Consider the following 21292-nt stretch of genomic DNA (forward strand, 5'->3'; position numbering starts at 1 on the left):
TCAAAGATCAGCAAGGTGGCCTTTGTGTGGAGTCACAGGAGATGGGGGAAGTTTTTAAATGTATATTTTGCATCAGTGTTTACTGTTGAGAACACAGAAGATATACAATATATAGAATGACATCTTGAAAATGCCCATATTACAGAGGAGGAAGTTCTGGATGTCTTTAAACAAAGGTGGATAAATCCCCAGGACCTGATCAGGTGTACCCGAGAACTCAGTGGGAAGCTAGAGAAGTGATTGCTGGGCCCCTTGCTGAGATATTTGTATCATTGATAGTCACAGGTGAAGTGGTGGAAGACTGGAGGTTGGCTAACATGGTGCCACTATTTAAGAAAGGTGGTAAGGAAAAGCCAGGGAACTATAGACCTGTGATCTTGACATCAGTGGTGGGCAGGTTGTTGGAAGGAATCCCGAGGGACAGGACTTGCACGTATTTGGAAAGGCAAGGGCTGATTAAGAATAGTCAACATTGCTTTGCACATGGGAAATCTTGCCTCACGAACTTGAGTTTTTTTTGAAGTAGTCACATCGTGGATTGATGAGGGCAGAGCGGCCGATGTGATCTATACGGACTTCAGTAAGGCTTTCAACAAGGTTCTCCACGGAAGACTGGTTAGCAAGGTTAGATCTCATTGAATACAAGGAGAAATAGTCATTTGGATACAGAACTGGCTTGAAGGTAAAAAACAGAGGGTGGTGATGGATGGTTTGATTTTCAGACTGGAGGCCTGTGACCAGTGGAGTGCCACAAGGACCAGTGCTGCGTCCACTACTTTATCATTTATGAATAATTTGGATGTGAACATAGCAGGTATATTGAGTAAGTTTGCAGATGACACTAAAATTGGAGGTGTAGTGAACAACGAAGGTGATTACCTCAGTATAGCGGGACCTTGATCAGATGGGTCAATGGGCTGCATCATCCCAGATGGAGTTTAATTTAGATAAATGTGAGATGGCGCATTTTAGGAAAGCAAATCAGAGCAGGACTTATACACTTAAAGGCCAGAGGGAGTGTTGCTGAACAAGAGACCTTGGAGTGCAGGTTCATAGCTCCTTGAAAGTGGAGTCGCAGGTAGATAGGATAGTGAAGGCGGCGTTCAGTATTAGATTAGGTTCCCTAAAGTGTAGAAACAGGCCCTTTGACCCAACCAGTCCACACTGACCCTCCGAAGAGTAACCCACCTAGACCCATTTCCCTCTGACTGATGCACCTAACACTATGGACAATTTGGCATGAGCTGAAAATGTGTTGCTGGAAAAGCGCAGAGGTCAGGCAGCATCCAGGGAACAGGAGAATCGACGTTTCGGGCCAATTCACCTGACCTGCACATCTTTGGATTGTGGGAGGAAACTGGAGTACCCAAAGGAAACCCACGCAGACACGGGGAGAATGTACCAACTCCACACAGGCAGTCACCCAAGGCTGGAATCGAACCTGGGATGCTGGTGCTGTGAGGCTGCAGAGCTAACCATTGAGCCACTGTGCCACCCCAGATGCTTTCCTTTATTGGTCAGAGTATAGGAGTTGGGAGGTCATATTGTGGCTGTACAGGATATTGGTTAGGGCACTTTTGGAATATTGTATGCAATTCTGGTCTCTATCAGAAGGATGTTGTGAAACTTGAAAAGGTTCAGAGAAGATTTACAAGGATGTTGCCAGGGCTGGAGAATTTCAGAGGTTAAATAGGCTGGGGCTGTTTTCCCTGGAGTGAGGGGTGACCTTAGAGGTTTATAAAGTCATGAAGGGCATGGATAGGGTAAGTAAACAAGGTCTTTTCCCTGGGGCGGGAGAGTCCAGAATTAGATGGCATAGGTTTAGGGTGAGAAGGGAAAGATATAAAAGAGACCTAAGGGGCAACGTTTTCACGCAGAGAGTGGTACGTGTATGGAATGGAGCTACTAGAGGAAATGGAGGAGGCTCGTACAATTGCAACTTAAAAGGCATTTGGATAGGTAGATGAATAGGAAGGGTTTGGAGGGACATGGGCTGGGTGCTGGCAAGTGGGACGAGGTTAGGTTGTGATATCTGGTGGGCATGGACAAGTTGGACCAAAGGGTCTGTTTCCGTGCTGTACATCTCTATAACTGGCAATATATTTATAAGTTGAGAGCATGGTGCTAGAAAAGCACAGGTCAGGCAGCATCCAAGGAGCAGAAAAAATCAATGTTTTGGGCAACAGCCCTTCTTCAGGAATCAGCTCTTGCCCGAAATGTCGACTGACCTGCTCCTTGGACGCACCATACACTTGACTGATCTCCAGCATTTGCAATCACTTTCTCAGAATATATTTCCAAGTCAGGATGGCGAACAACTTGGAGGGGAACCTGCAGGTGATGGTTTTCACCATGTATTTGTTTCCCTAGAGGCGGTGGTAATGGGTTTGGAAGGTTCTCTAAGCAACTCTACTGAATTTCTGCAGTGTCTGCTTTGGGATGTCTTGGAAATGTGAAAACTGCCTTACAAACGCAAGAGACAAGACTGATTATATTCATAGTTATTACAAATTATCTCCTAATGCTGATTTATACTTATTAATTGAAGTTAATTGAGAGCAATATTAGACTGGGAATGAAACTGGCATTCCATTAAATTTCAGTTTCTAGTCAGGAATGCAAGACTAAAATTACTCCTAAATTTCAGTCACCTTACTTCAACTTTAATCTAAAGTAGCACTCAAATTGCATGAAATCACAAAAACACAGCAAAAAATGGAAAACGTCTTCAATTTAACAAAGCAAGAGGGCTGGTGCAATCATCCTCACCTTGGCTTTTCTTCACGTGTTGAGAGAGTACACATTTTGTTTCCACGGGGTCAGAGTGATCTTCTTCAGAAGAAAACATTTTTATTGAGACACAGTATTGTGTGTTAGGTTGTAAATTGTCAATCTGTTCTTTAACACTAGTGTCCCTTGTACTACCAAACACTTCTCTATTCTGTTAAAAGAAACAAAATCAGAGTTACAATCAAATCAACAGGATGACTTAATCACAGAAGATTTAAGTTTATAAGTTAACAAAATATTGCATTCAAATGTTTCAACACCAGTTTTTAAGCGTGCAGTGATGCCTGTACAGAATTAAACTATCAGCAGCACTGGTTCATTGTAGTTTTAGAAATTCTCTCATCTCCATTCAAGCTTAAGCTGACAGGAGGTAGAAAACTTATTTTGAAAACCCAACTCACTTATGGACCCAACACCAGCTCGTTGATTCACCTCATTTACCATTCCTTTACAAAGAAAGCCACTACCAGAAAGGTGCACCGTATGTGACGAACTAAGGAGGTCGAAGGAGGTATCAAAACCACTTGCATCTAGAAGGTATCTGGCAGCAGATGCATGGTAACACCACCACCTGTGGGCTCCCCTCCAGGCCACATACCAATAGAAATATATTGCCAATCCTTCAGTGTTGTTGGGTCAGAATCCTGTATTGTGTAAAAACAATTACTATAGATGCTAGAAACCAGATTCTGGATTAGGGTGGTGCTGGAAAAGCAGAGTAGTTCAGGCTTCATCTGAGGAGCAGGAAAAATCGACATTTCGGGCAAAAGCCCTTCATCAAGGTACTCATTTGAGTATAAGTTGGGAGGACATGTTGCAGCTGTACAGGACATTGACTAGGCCACTTTTGAAATACTGCATGCAATTCTGGTCTCCCTCCTATCAGAAGGAGGTCATGAAACTTGAAAGGGTTCAGAAGAGATTCAAGGATATTACCAGAGGTGGAGGATCGGAGCTACAGGGAGAGGTTGAATAGACTGGGGCTGTTTTACCTGGAGCAGAGGCTGAGGGATGACCTTAGAGGGGTTTATAAAATCATGAGGGGAATGGATAAGATAAATAGACAAAGTCTTTTCCCAGGGGTGAGGGAGTCCAGAACTAGAGGGCATAGGTTTAGGGTGAGAGGGGAAGATATAAAAGGGATCTAAGGGGCAGCTTTTTGATGTAGAGTGGTAGGTGTATGGAACACTGCCAAAGAAAGTGGGAGAGGTTGGTACAATTACAATTTAAAAGGCATCTGATGGTTATATGAATAGGGAGGGCTTAGAGGGATATGGACCAAGTGCTCACAAATGGGACTAGATTAGGATAACTGGTTAGCATGGACGAATTGGACCAAAGGGTCTGCTTCCGTGCTGTACATCTCTATGACTCTAAGGCACACAATGCTACAACAATGTTTGAATTTCCAAACAACATTCAATAAAAGAGGGTCATAAAAGAATTACTATACAAGATAAAGTTAATGGCATAACAATTGGTTGGGAGTAAGGCTTTTAACATGGACAGAGATCTGACTAATAGGAAAGATTTTTCAGGATGGCAAATTACAATTCAGTGTTGAGACCTCAAACATTTCCAATCTACTATTAATGACATGAATGAAGGGACTGAGTGCATTGTAGCCAAAACTTGCTAACGATACAAAAACAGGTCAGAACGCAAGTTGCATGGAGGCTACAAAGAGTCTGCAAAGGGTGCAAGTGGTTAGATTTGGCAGGTGGAGTCAAAAGGTGGGTGAATGCAATTGCCTTTTTGACAAAAAGAACAAAAAGGCAGAGTATTGTTTACATGGAGAGACTGCAAAATGCAATGGTGCAGGGGATTATAGATGTCCTTGAAATCTTGCCACAAACCCAACCTCTACATTTTTGCACACTTACAAAAGCAGGCCATTTGCAAACCTGGTGTTTTGTTCAAAGAGTGGAGCTACAATTTTCACATTTTACACAGCATCAAGACCATTCATTCTTCACTTAGTATTAAATAAAAATTTGATTCTTTCTCAATGTCCTCTTCCTTAAATAGAAGGATGAATACCTTACATCTCTTGAAAGGGCAGACTTAATTTAATATCAGATGAGATTGTACTCCAAAACACACATGCACCAGCCTAATTATATAGTTGAGTGTCTGGAAGCACAACACAGACAAGGCATCAGGACTTTAGATCAGAGTGGTGCTAGAAAAGCACAGCAGGTCGGGCAGCATCCGAGGAGCAGGAAAATCGTTTCGGGCAAAAGCTCAAGGCATCAAGACTACCCAGTCAAGTACAGCACATCTCTGTAGATTAAGGCTTTCTAATCTACTCAATATGGCAGTGAAAACATCATCCGTGGTACTGAAAATAAGAAATCCAAAGTTAATGAACCTTACTCATGCAATTATGGTACTGTATGCCATTGACTGGAGCCGCATTAGTAGACCATACAGATATTCAAGTGATAGTTCTGCATCCTGAACTGCACTGGAGGACTACTGCAGTACTCACCAAAGCAATTCAAGATTTGGTGCCCTCTGGCACATGCCTCACAACCTCACCATTAAGGGATAGCACTTCTAACTAGTGTACAGCCATCGCTGGAGGGAGGAAAAAAAAAGACAAGACAACCAAAATAGTTCTCCTCTAGTCAGACTGTGGTTGACTGGCTCATCTAATAGCAATACTATTGAATGCCGATTCCCCACTCACCAACAGTACCACAACTTATCCTTACAGTACTTACTGTTCATCACCTCGGACAATACAAAAACAAATTGTACAAAACTGACATTTTAAACTAACTTTGTCAATTAACCTAGCCTGGTTCAATACCTTCAACATGATAGTGAAGGACCTTACAAGTCAACTTCAAGCATGTCTGTTTAGATAGCTCTACTTCAGCAAAGCAGTAGCAGTCTGGGCTGGGTGGCAGGGAGTGTCAGTGGCACAGGGAGGAAAGATGTTTCAATCCCAAGAAGGGACAGGTTTATTCACCAAGGAACTACTTACTGCCACTTCACCTGCAGTGGTATTTCAGCAATTCCACTTGTTAAAAAGGACAGGTTGTAGTTACAACCTGGAATCGAACACCTCAAATGAATTCTAAACCTAGTGTACAGTGGTGAGTAAGCAAACTTTTGACCAAGAACAGAAATGAAGGATGACATGTTTAAATAGCACAATCATATAAATCTATAAATTTAGATATTGTGAATTTTTAAAATTTAACTTGAAGCCATCTTACAGGAAAGCCAGTAGCACAGAAGATCAAATTACTTAAAAAGGGTCAATTGATGACAGTTCAAAATGGACTCTTTACAGTGACATTAAGTTTTCTATGATTTCCATGATTGCATGGAAAGGTTTCCCCAGGTGATCAAGGTAGCGCTTATAACTGGAACAGAGAAGTGAAAAAAATCTATTATCCAGTTACCCAACATAGTATTGGACGTAATTTCTCTCAAATTGTCTTGGTCTAAAATACGTTATTCAATCTTTTCAAACCATACCTTTTCCAACTTTCCATTTTTAAGCACTGAAATGTGATACTGCAATGTTGCATGGAGATCTAGGACAGATATTAATCCCAAGTTATAAATACAGGCAGGAGTTGCAGGAGAATCAAAATTAATTTTGAGGACTCCAAGAGGGTTTTCAAAGATTTGAATATTAACTGGCCTTATTTTTGCTGTAGAAGAAAGAAAAAACGGAATTAAATGAGGTAAAAATATTGATAAACATTAGACTATTAAAAGAAACTAAATACTGGAAACAGGAAGCAACTTTGAATTTATTAGGTTAAAAAAAAAAGCAGCATTTTGTTCTGTTGAAATGAATAGACCCGAAATCATTGGTCTCAAAAGTTGACTACAATTTTTATTTTAAATAAGCTAAAATCTAAATCAAACAAGTTAGAATTTGGCTTAGTTTTAGGGGTTACGTTCACCTTCACTATGAGAAACAAGAAATGGGAACAACAAAAGTAGTAAAATTTAATTTACACAAATTAACTTGCACATTGATATGTACATCTGAATAATATTCCCCCACTATAGATTCTACAAGTCTAGAAAGAGTACAAGCCACAAAATTATAAATGAGTCAGAAATCAGAATTTGTGTAAGACAAAACAGAAGTTGTTACACTTTAAAATAATTGCACATAGGAGTGACAAAAAAAATTGAGGAAACCATAATTCATGCAAGTATTGCTTCAAGAAATATTGTACCAATCCAAGAGCAAAGATAGATGGTAAGCTTACTGTCTCGAAAGGGTTGGAATTCCATTGAATAAGACCAATCAGATTCTTCCATTTCTGTGACTGCTTTAACTCGGGTAAAATAAGAATCGTATACATCAGTGAAGAGATTGGTTAGATCACATGTTCGGCTCAAGATCAACGAACAGTTTTCTGCAGCAAGCCACAAATCACTTGGATCGTCTGTTTGGTTCATTGTCGGTGATTCGTTTTCTGCACCAATTTTGCTATTTAAAATTTAAACAAATATTTTGAATAAGAGCGTCATATCAAAACAACACTTTGCAGATGTTCTTTCTTATTATGTCTCAAATAATTACACAAGTAAAATCATGCTATTGTCTATTTTGGTGAAACATGATTAAATAAGCCAATTTATACTAGAACTCAAAAATATTAAGGGTATGGGGCAATAGCCATTTGACCCATCCAATCCATGCTGGTGATTATGCTTCACTTGAGCTCTAGACCATCTTTCCTTATCTGAATCTATCACTGTAACCCCGTATTCTTTGTACCTCATGTGATTATCTTGCTGCCCCTTAAATAAATCTGAGCTGTTCATTTCAACTACTTCTTGCGGCATCAAATTCAACATTTTTACTACTCTTTAAGCAAAGAGGTTTCTTTTAAATTTCCCTGTTGCATTTTTGGTAAGTACCTTCCATTGAGAAATGCTGTTTTCATAAGAGGAAACATTCATTCAACATCCACTCTAATGAATCCTTTCGTAGTTGTGAATAAATGTTTTTCAGCCAAACACTCAGCATTCTTTCTTCAAGAAAGAACCCCAGCCTGTCAAACCTTTCCTTATATGTATACCTGTGCACTTCTGGCATTATCCTCACAAACCTATCACTTACTCTCTCCAGCACCTTGTTCTAATAATACGGTGGCCAGACTACGTTTAAGAGTTTTAACTAAGGTTCAATAAATGTTTAATGTAATCTCCATTCTATTCAAATCTGTCAAGGCAAGACTGGAGCTTAACTTGCTTTTTTGTTAAGTTCTCACTAACTGTGGCACATCATTTAGCAAGTGGTATATTTGTCCTACATGCTCAATTACTTTCTGTATCCACTTCAAAAGGAATCAGCAAGTTCTCTTCTTCCAACTTTGCATTTATCAGAGTTGGAATTCATTTGCAGACTGTCCTTTTGGAACTTTACTACTGTTTCCCTATGATTTGTTGCAGTCCTCTTCAGTACTGACTATCCCCATCAAGTTAGTGTCATAGGGAAATTTAATAAATCCAACTTGTAAACTTCCAAAACAAAAAAAAACTACCATTAGCCCCTATTTCTGATGGTTTTTTAAAAAAAGTATTTCTTTTAAATAGTGTGATTTAGATTTATTACAATAACAGCACCATTATTACACTGTTCATTCTCCATCCATCAAGAGAGAGGGAAAGAGAGCTTGGTTACAAATTCATCTTCAGTTGAGTTTCCAATGTCCTGTTTGTACCAGACTAAGACTACACCTGTTCTCCACCGTAACATTGCTGGATTTTGTTGCTATATATCAGCTCATTTGCCATTAAAACCCTCAACCAGGCATTTACTTCTAGAACCAATTATTTCAATGCACTCCTGGTTGTGTCACACATTGGACACCCTGCAAACTATCATTTAATTCGCAGCATGTTCCATTGCTCTCTCACCCTTGTTTTTCCCCCCGACATCAAAATCCTGGTCATGAAATGTTTGTGCAAACTCTTACTTCTCAAATTCCTCAATTGCCTTTCCTTCCAATTTCACAACCCTCCAAGTTACCTGTGCTCCTGCGATTACGGATTTTTATGTATTCTTTTACGATCCTAGCAGAGATCCCAAACTTTGCCTTGAGCCCACATGAGACCCCCATATTTTATTCTGATCCAGCTGGGGACCAGTAGCTTTGGTTGTGAATAAAATTTGAAATCCTAAGAAAATAAAACTACAAGCTTCCAGAGTTTCAAACAAAAAGATATTTTACTAAAGAAGGGCCACTAAGTCAAACAGTTAACATTATCTCAATACTCTAACATTCAGAATAACAAAGTAAACATGAATGAACAGATGAACTGTGGTCAAACATAAGTGACAATCTGCACATCAAATAACAGAAGCAACAAAGACAAATCCATGAATTTCTTGAAAACCAGCAGAGGTCAGTGATCACACAAATACTTCTAAACGTTTGTCATTCTAACGGGGGATTTCATCTCTTATTGAAGATGTAGCCTCTGATTTGACAACAGTCACTCCAACTCAGACTGCCCCATGATATCTTGCCTCCTAGTCAGGCAAAAAAAAAAAGACAGCAAACTACATATGAAAATATTAAGAGGGTGACCAAAGACTTGGACAAAAGAGAATTAACAACTTGAAACATTAATTAGGTTTCTTAGTCTTGAGCTAAGTTGTCAAAGCTACATAGTATGCTTAGCATTCTGTTTATCATGAAATGTTATTTGCATAATTAGGGGGATATCAATGTTGTGAAAAACAAAGACTGACTGGCAAATCTTAAACATGGAATTACAGCAAAGTGGATTTGGTAGACAGAAAAATGCTCTGAGGAGAGAGGGTACAAGGTTGGAAATGTAGAGGTAGTCTGCAAGTGGAGGATGCTGAGGATGTCAAATCTGAAAGGGAAGAGTGGGAAGGGACTGCTTTGTTCCTTTACATTGATCATTGAGGCATTAATGAAAATATTTAAAGAAGTTTTATTTCCTTGTCTTGAATGCATTTTCCATTCGTCATTTTGGAGGCTGCTCCATTCTAGTCTCCATCCAAATACACAATTCGACTTGCACAGAATAAACTGAAATAATGATGAAAATAATAGCCTTGTGAAAACAGAGACCATTGTATACAAACCTTACAGCAATGTATTCCACTGTATAGCGTGTAGGGAATGGCATGTCCGTCCCTGATTCCCACATTAAGACAGGATGAAAGTTTTCTGATGTATATGATAGATTGTGAGGTGGAAGCAGTACAGCAATAACTGAAATATTTAAACAATGTATAAGCATCAAATTACATTTGAAAAATCAGAAGTAAAATCAGTTATGCATAAAAATCTCAAATTCCCTTACACTTTTACTAGCAACTGTGATCAGATAATAAATGCTGAGAATCCATGTGTCTTTTAATTAGTTAAAATTGATGGAATGAATAATCTATTTCAAGGGTTCAGAAGAGATTTACAAGGACATTGCCAGGGTTGGAAGATGTGAGCTGTAGGGGGAGGTTGAATAGGCTGGGGCTGTTTGCTCTGGAGCGTCCGAGGCTGAGGGGTGACCTTAGAGGTTTACAAAATCATGAGGGGCATGGATAGGATAAATAGACAAAGTCTTTTCCCTGGGGTCGGGGAGTCCAGACCTAGACGGCATAGGTTTAGGGTGAGAGGGGAAAGATATAAAAGAGACCCAAGGGGCAACCTTTTCACAGAGACAGTGGTATGTGTATGGAATGAGCTGCCAGAGGAAGTGGTAGTGGCTAGTATAATTGCAACATTTTAAAAGGCATCTGGATCGGTATATGAATAGGAAGAAAGGAAGGGTTTGGAGGGTGCTGGCAAGTAAGACTAAAATTAGGTTGGGATATCTGGTCGGCGTGGACAAGTTGGACCATAGGGTCTGTTTCCGTGCTGTATATCTGACTAATTGCAAAGCATACAGATATTTATGCACAGAATAAAGCAATTCAGCCCCCCAGAAGATGCTCTCAAGCTTCATCCTTCTCTACCAATACATGCTTCTATCCCATCTAAAAGAATGCATCTATGCTGCATTACCTTATGGGAAGGAGTTCCACATTCGCTCTATTCTCATGGACAGAAAGGTTGCTCCTGAGCTGCCTATTGGATTTATAATGACCATCTGACATTAGTGGTCCCTAATTTTGGGATCCACTTATTTTTAAACTGAAGTTCTATTGAAATTAGCAATACTTCATTGCATTTCAATGTTATTCCCCAGGAGTGAACTGTTTTGCCTTTTAAAATTACGAAACAAAAAAACCTTAATAACCCACATCACTAATTTTAATAGTTTCTGCATCAATGGGCGAAATTCAAGCAGATTAGCAAATGCATTATGCAGAGTTGAAAAGTGAGGCGCAGGTAAAAGCACAGCGGATCAGGTAGCCTCAGAGCAGCATGCGAATCAAAGGGCATAAGCCCATCAGGAATGTGGAGAAGGAAGTGGGCTGAGATATAAATAGAGGGGATGGGGGTGGGTGAGGGGCGTGGAAAGTAGATGGGATAGTGATAGGAAAGAGGTATGACTGTCCTGCTCCGCAGTACTTTTTCCAGTGCCACACATTTCAACTGACTCTCCAGCATCTGCAGTCCTTTTTCCTACAAACATTACTCAACAATCAGCAGACTGCAGAATATGGTAGGCTAGAAATACACACACCAACCTATCCACCAGATTCATCTTGGAGATTAGATAGTAGGAGATGTGTTGCAAACTTCCAGCAGCAAAGTACTTGAAGTAAAATAAAATCAAAATGAGAACTGAAAGGAAAGATGCTGCCCATGGTCTTGCAAGGTGGCAAAAAAAAAACATATCTTAAACAAGCACTGTCTTTCAAAGAAGTTGAAATATTAAGTTGCGACATAGCTTTTAAAGTGCATGCTCTAATTATGACTGCAGTTCCATCACAATATTTTGTTGGAGAAAAAAGGTCAAAAAGACATTGGAGACTTGTCAAAATGCTGATGGAATGCTCGGGGTAAACTGATGAATCAACTTCAAACACCTAGTGGGGAAATCAGTATAATCATTTTTAAAAAGATATCATGGAAATAAAATGCTCCAAGTATAGACTTTACTGTTACTTAAGCAAACCAAATAATAAATGGGGAAAAAGCTAAATCCTATAAATTACAAATGGAAAAAACAAAATTAAGTAAATGGTAGAAAAAGCAAAATTTTTCTTCATTTTCAGCATCTGCAGTAACAGAAAATATTGGAGGTACGCAGTAGGTTGGCAACTCACTATGAAGAGATAAACAGATAAGAGATGGGGAAATATGGACATAAGAATGGGTGCAGGCTCTTCAGTCCTCAAGATAGTTCAATGAGATCATGGTTGATCTATGGCCTAATTCCATATTCCTGTCTTTGGCTCATATCTTTTAATAACTTAGATAATTTCAAATCTGAGATTGCTGAACAAAAAAAACTGATCCAGCATCCACTGCTGAAATTAGTGCTGAGCCTGTCAAAAAGAAGTCACGTTGGACTTGAAATATTAACTGTTTATCTCTTCAGACGTCTGAAGAGATTCTCCAGCATTTTCTAAAATGTTAAATTATGTAAGATTAAAAATAAAATGGCAGTGTCCAAATTTAATGTCTCAGGTGAAAGACAGCATTTCTGAGAAGACAGTGTACCATTGGGACTGAAGGTTAAGTGCTAGAATTGAAGAATTGGACTTAAAGCTATCATTTTAGGGTTAGTTGGCATTAGTGTCACCTGAGCATAAGCTCAATACATATGGCTGAAACTGAAGCTGGAATATGGATTGAGGCAAGGTCCACTATAAGGTGAAGGTACAGCAATGCATCAAAAAGATATTATCTGAAACATTAATAGCTGCTATTTTGTGTTTCTCCATAGGATGGAACTGCTACCACAAAAATAATTTCAGGAACTGCTAGCTTTAGAAATATTTCAACAACCTCTCTCAGCTCAAGAGCATACCATTTCCTTCAGCGCGGCATCAGTAATACCTTGAGAAATTGAATAGTGATCATTATAAGCAAAGGACAGAGCTTAAGCAAAAGCAATCTAATGGAGGCATTTCTTACAACTGTGCTGTTGCATGATTCAGAGTAGCTCTTTTAAAGCTGGGGTGGAAGAAATGGCAAGATGAGCTTGCATCTTTCTCATACTTGTCATAATATTAGGAAATCAGTCACCACAACATTACAGCATGCCAAAATGCCTCTGTCAACTAGCGTACATTGAAGTGCAGTCACTGCTGTAGTGTAGTGAAAGACAGTAATCAATTTTGCAGAAATCAGGATCACTGGAAGGCATAAAATTAATGATCTGATAATCTAATTTGGCGACATTGGGTAAGGTGCAAAATTGGAAGAATTCCTCGATACTTTCTTGGTCACTTCTATTTTATCTTTCATGCACACTTGTGAGGACAGATGAAGCTCATGGTTCAAAGTTACATCCAAGAAGTAGTACCCTTGACAATGCAGCACCAAAAGATATTCATTGAGATCTCAAATCCTTGGAAAGAATTTGAAGCCTCATCTCTCCCAGTGGCAGGGGCATTATAACTAAGCCAATAGTAACACCCAAAGTAGCAATATTTCAAGATCAAAATAACGCACTAACTTTACCCATAATTCTCAGAAGCACAAACTGAGCTTTCAAACTAAGTTGGAAATGGATTTGAATTCTGGAAGCTAAATATGGAATATATCAACTTCAATAAAAAAATCACAAGTTTCAGGAGAAAAAGAATAAATCTTTGAATAAATATTAGGCTGGTAAATTACATGGTAGAGACATCTGCAAAAAAATATCAGTTCTGATTTTACAATGAAAAATTGCATATTTACCAGTGTTCAGAAATTGATGAGAACACAATAGGCCCAATATTATAAACATTGTGTCTGATTAAAATGTTAGCTCTCCCCTTCATTCATCCTATAATAAAAAAGATTTAAAAGAGTGTAATGCATTACATCATATAATTAAAAGGAGAGAGTTCAAGAGCAGAGACAAATTCAAACAAATTAACCAGCTTTTTGAAGTAGAAATCAAATAGCAAGACTTGTTTTCTACCCAGACTATTTTTTCCTGATTAAATTGGTTAACCAACCTGCCACGAGATGATTTCATCAGGAATGAAAAGTTAATATTTGGCACAGCTTTCTTGTGACAACATGCCCTCAAATAACACAAGATTTCCCTTGCATTGAGGAATCTCTACACCTTCTGAAACAAGTTACAAGGTGCCAATAAATAAGCCTTTATAAATTCTGTAATACCTGACAGCTTATTAAAATTTCCTTGCTGTTTCATGATATAGTTCCTTCAACTTTGGTCTACATTGTATTTACTGCTCCAAGTAGAATATGGTGACCATGTTCACCACAGCTGCTACTGCAGATAAGAGTTAATTTGTTAGATATGAGAGACTTGGCAGAAAGTATCTTGAATAATGACAAACCATAAGTGAGAAGTTTAATTGCAGAGCTGTAAGATTTATGCAGAACAAGTTGGTTAGTCTCTTTATAATTTTTAGTTCTCAAATTTGCTTTCCTAGTAGACCTAGTGGTATATTGCTGGACTGTTCAGCCAGAGACCCAAGTAATGCTCTGGGGACCCAGCTTTGAATCCTGCCACAGCAAGTGATGGAATTTGAATTCAATAAAACTCTGGAATTAAGAGTTAAATGATGACAATGAATCCTTTTCCAATTATCAGAAAAACCCACCTGATTCATCAATGTCCTTTAGGGAAGCTGATATTTGGCTTGTGAGAGACTCCAGACCCACAGTAATGTGGCCGACTCAACTGCTCTCCAGGCAATTCAGGATCAGCAGTAAATGCTGGTCTGAACAGTGACCCCCTCATCCCATGAGGGAATTAAAACAAAACCTGAAATTTATGTTGTCAGTCAATCTCTCATGATGGTAACATTAACAGCAATATGAATGTAACAATTTGATAAATAACTGCAATTCAGTCCCATGATAAACTAGAAGAATTCATGCACTATATTGGATCATAATTAATTTCAGCTGCTCATTTTTGGATAAAGCATACACCTTGCTCTGCAGAACAAGAAACTGGCCACAACTACAGAACATTTTGTGCTTGCCAGAACTCTCATTTCCTATTGTGGTCTTTTATAATAATTTGGTATCGGAATAGTTGACCTATTTCCAGATGGGGTTAACAGGAAGGCTCCAAATATTTGATTTAAGCTTTCACAAATACCTGGCATCATTAAATACGGCAGAGTAACTGATGCTAATTAGTCACTTATAGGTTGCCTTTGAGACTGCTAATGATTCTTGCCTCGAGCAATGATTAAAAAAAAAGGTGTTTTCTCATCAACCTGTTCAGAAATGTTTTTTCATACTTCTAGAACAGATGGGACTTGAGCCTGGACCATATGAGACCTTTCCCTATCTTTTGCAATGATCCTCCCTCAAATTTGCCTTGCCACACTTGTTAAAAGATAGTTACTTGCCAGCTGCACAGTATGTTACTCCCTTTTGGAACCTCAATCAACATCTTCCTGTTGCATAGAATCAAAGAACAGAGATGCCTTATTTCTCTTCACTGTGTTCAACACTTACCTACTGGTCTCAATTCTGAAAATGACCAATTTGATACAAGATGACAAAATTTAAAAGCTTGACCATATTTTATATTAGCATACTTTGTATGGTGAAACTTTCTCTTCAAATTAAACCGCACTGTTAAATTTGGAAATTTGAACTTCAGATAAAATCCTCAACACATTATCATTGCAGTGCCTTTAGTCCAACTCATCCATGCTAACCAGATATCCTAACCTAACCTTCTCCCATTTGGGAGCACTTGGCCCATATCCCTTTGAACTCTTCCTATTCATATACCCATCCAGATGCCATTTAAATACTGTACTTGTACCAGCCTCCACCACTTCCTCTGGCAGCTCACTCCATACACTCACCACCCTCTGCATGAAAACATTGCTCCTTAGGTCTCTTTTATATCATTTCCCTCTTATCCTAAACCCAGGCCCTCCAGTTTTGGACTCCCCCACCCCAGGGAAAAGACCTTGTCTATTTATCCTATCCATGCCCCTCGTGATTTTATAAACCTCTAAGGTTAAACCTCTAAGGTTACTCCTCAGCCTCTGACACTCTAGGAAGACAGCCCCAGCCTATTCAGCATCTCCCTATAGCTCAAACCTTCCAACCCTGGCAACATCCTTGTAAATACTTTCTGAACTCTTTCACATTTCAAAACATCCTTCTGATTAGTAGAGACCAGAATTGCACGCAATATTCCAAAAGTGGCCTAATCAATATCCTGCGCAGCCGCAACATGACCTCCCAACTCCTATATTCAATGGTCTGACCAATAAAGGAAAGCATACCAAACGCCGCCTTCAACATCCTATCTACCTACGACTCCATTTTCAAGGAACTATGAACCTGTACTCCAAGGTATCCTTGTTCAGCAACACTCCCCTGGACCTTACCATTAAGTGTATAAGTCCTGCTCGGATTTGCATTTCCAAAATACAGCACCTCGCATTTATCTAAATTAAACTCCATCTGACACTCCTCAGCCCATTGGCCCATCTGATAAAGATCCCACTGCACCTCCAATTTTGGTGTAATCTTACTAACTATACCTCCAATATTCACATCCAAATAATATATATAAAAAAAAGCAACGGACCGAGCACCGATCTGTGGCATACAACTGGCCACAGGCCTCCAGTATAAAAAGCAACCATGCACCTCCACCCTGTCTTCTACCTTTAAGCCAATTCTGTATCCAAATGGCTAATTCTCACTACATTCCATGAGATCTAACCTTGCTAACCAGTCTCCTCTGAGAAACCTCATCAAATGCCTTACTGAAGTCCATATAGATCATATTTATTGCTCTGCCCTCCTCAATCCTGTTACATCTCAACAAACGAATCCATTTCAAATGCTTCAATTGAAGCTGTCTCCATCACACACTCAGGCAGTGTACTATAGACTTTAAGTGCTCAAAGAAAAAAAATTCTCATTACTTTTGCTTCATTTGCTATTTATTTTTAATGTTTGCGGCTTGTTTTTCTCTAATCTTTTCATGAGCAGAAGATTCTTTCCACTTATTTGGAGACTCTCATACCACGGAAACGAGAAAGAAAAACAGCAAGCGAGAAAGCCCTCACCCGAGTGGGTGAGGTGGAGAGGATGGAACCACAGTGACCAATGCAATGCAGGAATTAAAACTCCACTGCTGGCAATGTTGCAAAGCAGTCATCTAGCCAACTAAGCAAACAGATATCATGGTCCGAATGTACCCCACATTGCTGTCACAAGGGAGTTTCAGGATTTTGACCCAGTGGTATTGAGGAAATTGCCATATAGTTCAAAGCCAAGATGGTATTTGGCTTGGAGGAGAACTTGCAGGTGAAGTTCCCATCTCTGTGGCATGGTCAAAATAATCCCCTCAACGCTTTCTTTCATAGAGAACAGAACAGCAAATGCAAGACAGAACTAGCCCATGATTGGAGGGGCAGCTCCTCACTAATTCGGTCAGTCTTTGATTCATCCCCCCGTAATTGTAGCTTTCCCAGGAATTTTAGGGAAAATTCATTTACCCACCCCCATTTGGTTTCAGCATTGATCTGCTACCCTTGTTGTTTCAGATGGTAATAGTCACAAGCTTGAAGAAAACTAGCTGTTGCTGGAACATGGTTAATTAACATGTTGGCCAGAGTGATATATGGCTTGATTAGAAGTGAGGACAGTTAAACTGGATAATTATGAACAGGCCTGAACATAAATAAAAGATAAGTTAGCAAGGGAGTCTGAGAAGTAGTTGCAAGGCACAGTACAGGATGGAATAATGGAACATTGTACAAATTTTTGTACAAAATTAAAGTTATATTTTCAAGAACCTCTTCACACAGCAGAGTCAAGGATTTAATCAAACTAATTTAAACATTTTAATTTAAAGTTAGCTTCAATACATTTTTAAAAAAAATCATGAGTCAGTCACAAATAATCTAATGAATTCTATGTACAACAAAGACACATCTTTAAAGAACCAAGACATCCCGAATCTATTTAATTTCATCTGCTAACTGCATACCTTTCAGTGCAGATATGCCATGGTTAATCCATTACAAATTCAACTAAACTGATCGTACATAGTATCAAGCTGTCAGCAAGCAGGGCTGCAACGCAAATCTGGCAGTAATTAATTCAAAACTAGAATGCTCTTTCAGTCACTGAGAAAAAAAATAACTGTAGCTTTCTTAAAATTATTCACACTGCACAATTTCATACCTTTCAATCACTGTCCTTCTCAGACTCATTTAAACTCCATCACTTGTGTCTTCCCACTTGCAACTTCAACTCATCTTTCAGTGGCCTCAAATTCCTACAGCTTGGCCATCATTCATATTCTATGCAGACCTTTAATACAGACATTAGATGGAATACAAGTCACTGATGAAGCTTTTCTAGAACCTCTATCATCAGGGAGAAGGTTCAGAAGCCTGAACACATGCACCAGCTGGTTTCAAAATAGTTTCTACCCTATTGTTAGAATACTGCATGGACTCAAACTCTTAGCATTTACCTGTACGTATGTTTTAGTTTTTGCCACTGTTTACCTATTATTTACTTACCTACGCTATTTAACTAAGTGATCTGCCTGTATTGTTCGCAAGACAGAGCTTTTCATTGTGCATCGGTATGCGAGACAATAAATTCAATGCAATTCAATTATGTGATTTTTAAAACTTTATCCACCCCAGCCCAAGACCGGCTCTTGCGAATTAAGACAACAACAGGTTTGAACATTACAGTGAAACAGAAACAAGAACCCGTAGTAGAAAAAGCTCCAAACGCAAAAAAAAATTGTTAACTCTAACACTCACTTGAAGATGCTGCGTTCGTGGTCCCGAGTGGCTTCATACGAGCTGATATATTGACAATATGAACACTTCGTTCTGGACCATGTAGCCTAAGGTCAAAAATCTAACGACACTAGGTCGTTTTCTGACCTTGTCCACCTGCGGCATTTCCACAGCCTGTAACCCAAGGGCTGCCGGCAGAAATAACAGTTAACACGGATCCCCTTCCCTTTGGGGGCCTGAAACTGAAATGTTCGCAAGCTCATCTCAACCTTTTTTTTTGGGAGACTTTTGCGGGAGGTTCAAACGGGGAAGTTTTAAGAGGAGGTGACCTGTGCATTGTAATAAAACGTTACACCGTTTCAATAGGTCAGAACAAACCTCAGCCTGAACCCCCGACCTCACTAACATTGCACTTCCTCGTCACCCTCCGATAATAATAATAATAATAATAATAATAATAATAATAATAATAATAATAATAATAATAATAATAATAATAAATCTCTCATTTTCGGGACCTTACCTGATGTCCGTGAGAGGAAAATAAAAATCCGCTAGTTACGTGGGAGAGAAACGACCTTTCTAGCGTTTCCCCCCCGCCCCATACAGATTTAAACGTCTTTCTCCACAAACATCAGAGCAACAGCACCGAGGCGAAAGCTTCCTCTTCCAGCTTCCCGTCAGGCTCCATGAACGTCGGTCTCCCTTGCCTCGGTTCGATATCGTTGGCAGGCCGCAGTGGGTGGGCCATGCCCCCGAGACCTGTCTATCACACCCATTTCCCCCTTCCCCGCCCACAGATTGTGAGGTCACAAAGCCCGCAGCTGTCAGCCTTTACTGACAATCACGTGACTCAGGGCTGGACTTGCCAATGGAAGCGCAAGGGAGGGAGGCAACTATTACTCATAGCAACACAGATACTGTGGAATACTGCAATTCCCCCTGCTTGTTACACGTACAAGTACCTGTAAAGAACACATGGTCGTCAGCCCCACAGTTATTAACTTTACATTGAACTTTTAACATAAATCACTCCCTACTGGCCAGGATGGGTGGGACTGAAACAAGACTTGACACTACCCAGGACGAAGCAACCTGCTTGAATGGCATCACGTCCACTCCCTTCACCCCTGGCTTTCAGTGGCAACAGTTTCCTCAGACAGCACTTTCCAAAGGAGAAAGTGAGGAATGCAAATGCTAGAGATCAGTCAAAAAGTGTAGAAAAGCACAGCAGGTCAGGCAGCATCCGAGGAACAGGAGAGTCGACTAAGCTCTTCATCAGGAATGGTGGGGGGGTGGGAGGCAAGGGATTAATAGATAACTGGGAAGGGGTGCAGGGCTGGGGGGAAGGTAGCTGAGAATGCGATAGGTAGGTAATGGTGGGGGGTGATGGTGATGGTCGGAGTGGAGGGTGGAGCATATAGGTGAGAAGGGAGATGGACAGATAGGGCGGTGCTGAGTTAGAGGGTTCGATCTGGGATAAGGTGGGGGCAGGGGAGATGAGGAAACTGGTGAAATCAACATTGATTCTGTGTGGTTGGAGGGTCCCAAGGTGGAAGATAAGTTCATAGAGTCATTGAGATGTACAGCACGGAAACAGACCCTTTGGTCCAACTCGTCCATGCGAACCAGATATCCCAACCCAATCTAGTCCACCTGCCAGAACCTGTCTATTTATCCTATCCATGCTCCTCATGATTTTATAAACCTCGATAAGGTCACCCCTTAGCCTCTGATACTCCAGGGAAAACAGCCCCAGCCTATTCAACCTCTCCCTATAGCTCAAATCCTCCAACCCTGGCAACTTTCTTGTAAATCTTTTCTGAACCCTTTCAAGTTTCACAACATCTTTCCAATAGGAAGGAGACCAGAATTGCATGCAATATTCCAACAGTGGCCTAACCAATGTCCTGTACAGCCGCAACATGACCTCTCAACTCCTGTACTCAATACTCTGACCAATAAAGGAAAGCATACCAACCGCCTTCTTCAACATCCTATCTACCTGCGACTCCACTTTCGAGGAACAATGAACCTGCACTCCAAGGTCTCTTTGTCCAGCAACACTCCCTAGGACCTTACCATTAAGTGTATAAGTCCTGATAAGGTTTGCTTTCCCAAAACGCAGCACCTCACATTTATCTAAATTAAATTCCATCTACCACTTCTCAGCCCATTGGCCCATCTGATCAAGATCCCGTTGTAATCTGAGGTAACCTTCTTCTCAGTCCACTACACCTCCAATTTTGTTGTCATCAGCAAACTTACTAACTATATCTCTTATGCTCACTTCCACATCATTTATATAAATGATGAAAAGTAGTGGACCCAGCACCGATCAGATTGGCACTCGACTGGTCACAGGCCTCCAATCTGAAAAACAACCCTCCACCACCACTCTCTGTCTTCTACCTTTAAGCCAGTTCTACATCCAAATGGCGAGTTCTTCCTGTATTCCAAGAGATCTAACCTTGCTCACCAGTCTCCCATGGGGAACTTTGTTGACACCTTACCGAAGTCCATATAGATCACATTTACCGCTCTGCCCTCATCAATCCTCTTTGTTACTTCTTCAAAAAACTGGAGGTGTTCTTACTCCAGGCATTGTGTGGCTTGAGTTTGGCAGTGGAGGAGGTCAAGGACTTG

General features: G+C 40.0%; 1 protein-coding gene across 1 annotated transcript in view; it reads right to left on the minus strand.

The window, feature by feature from the left end:
* LOC122548070 (interferon alpha/beta receptor 2-like) overlaps positions 1-19371 on the minus strand; it is a 40619-nt gene extending 21248 nt beyond the window's left edge. The window contains exons 1-7 of the mRNA XM_043686636.2: positions 19170-19371; positions 18072-18200; positions 13614-13701; positions 9896-10025; positions 7035-7258; positions 6283-6461; positions 2770-2941 (exon numbers count right to left, since the gene is read on the minus strand). Of these exons, the coding sequence (XP_043542571.1) occupies positions 2770-2941; positions 6283-6461; positions 7035-7258; positions 9896-10025; positions 13614-13662 (754 nt within the window). The 5' untranslated portion in view covers positions 13663-13701; positions 18072-18200; positions 19170-19371. The remainder of the gene's footprint in view (positions 1-2769; positions 2942-6282; positions 6462-7034; positions 7259-9895; positions 10026-13613; positions 13702-18071; positions 18201-19169) is intronic.
* Between the last annotated feature and the right edge of the window lie 1921 nt (positions 19372-21292).

The sequence above is a fragment of the Chiloscyllium plagiosum genome, unplaced genomic scaffold (genome assembly GCF_037043375.1).
Source record: "Chiloscyllium plagiosum isolate Xiang-an unplaced genomic scaffold, Cpla_swu_hap1 HiC_scaffold_12, whole genome shotgun sequence".
In the NCBI taxonomy this organism is placed as follows: Eukaryota; Metazoa; Chordata; class Chondrichthyes; order Orectolobiformes; family Hemiscylliidae; genus Chiloscyllium; species Chiloscyllium plagiosum.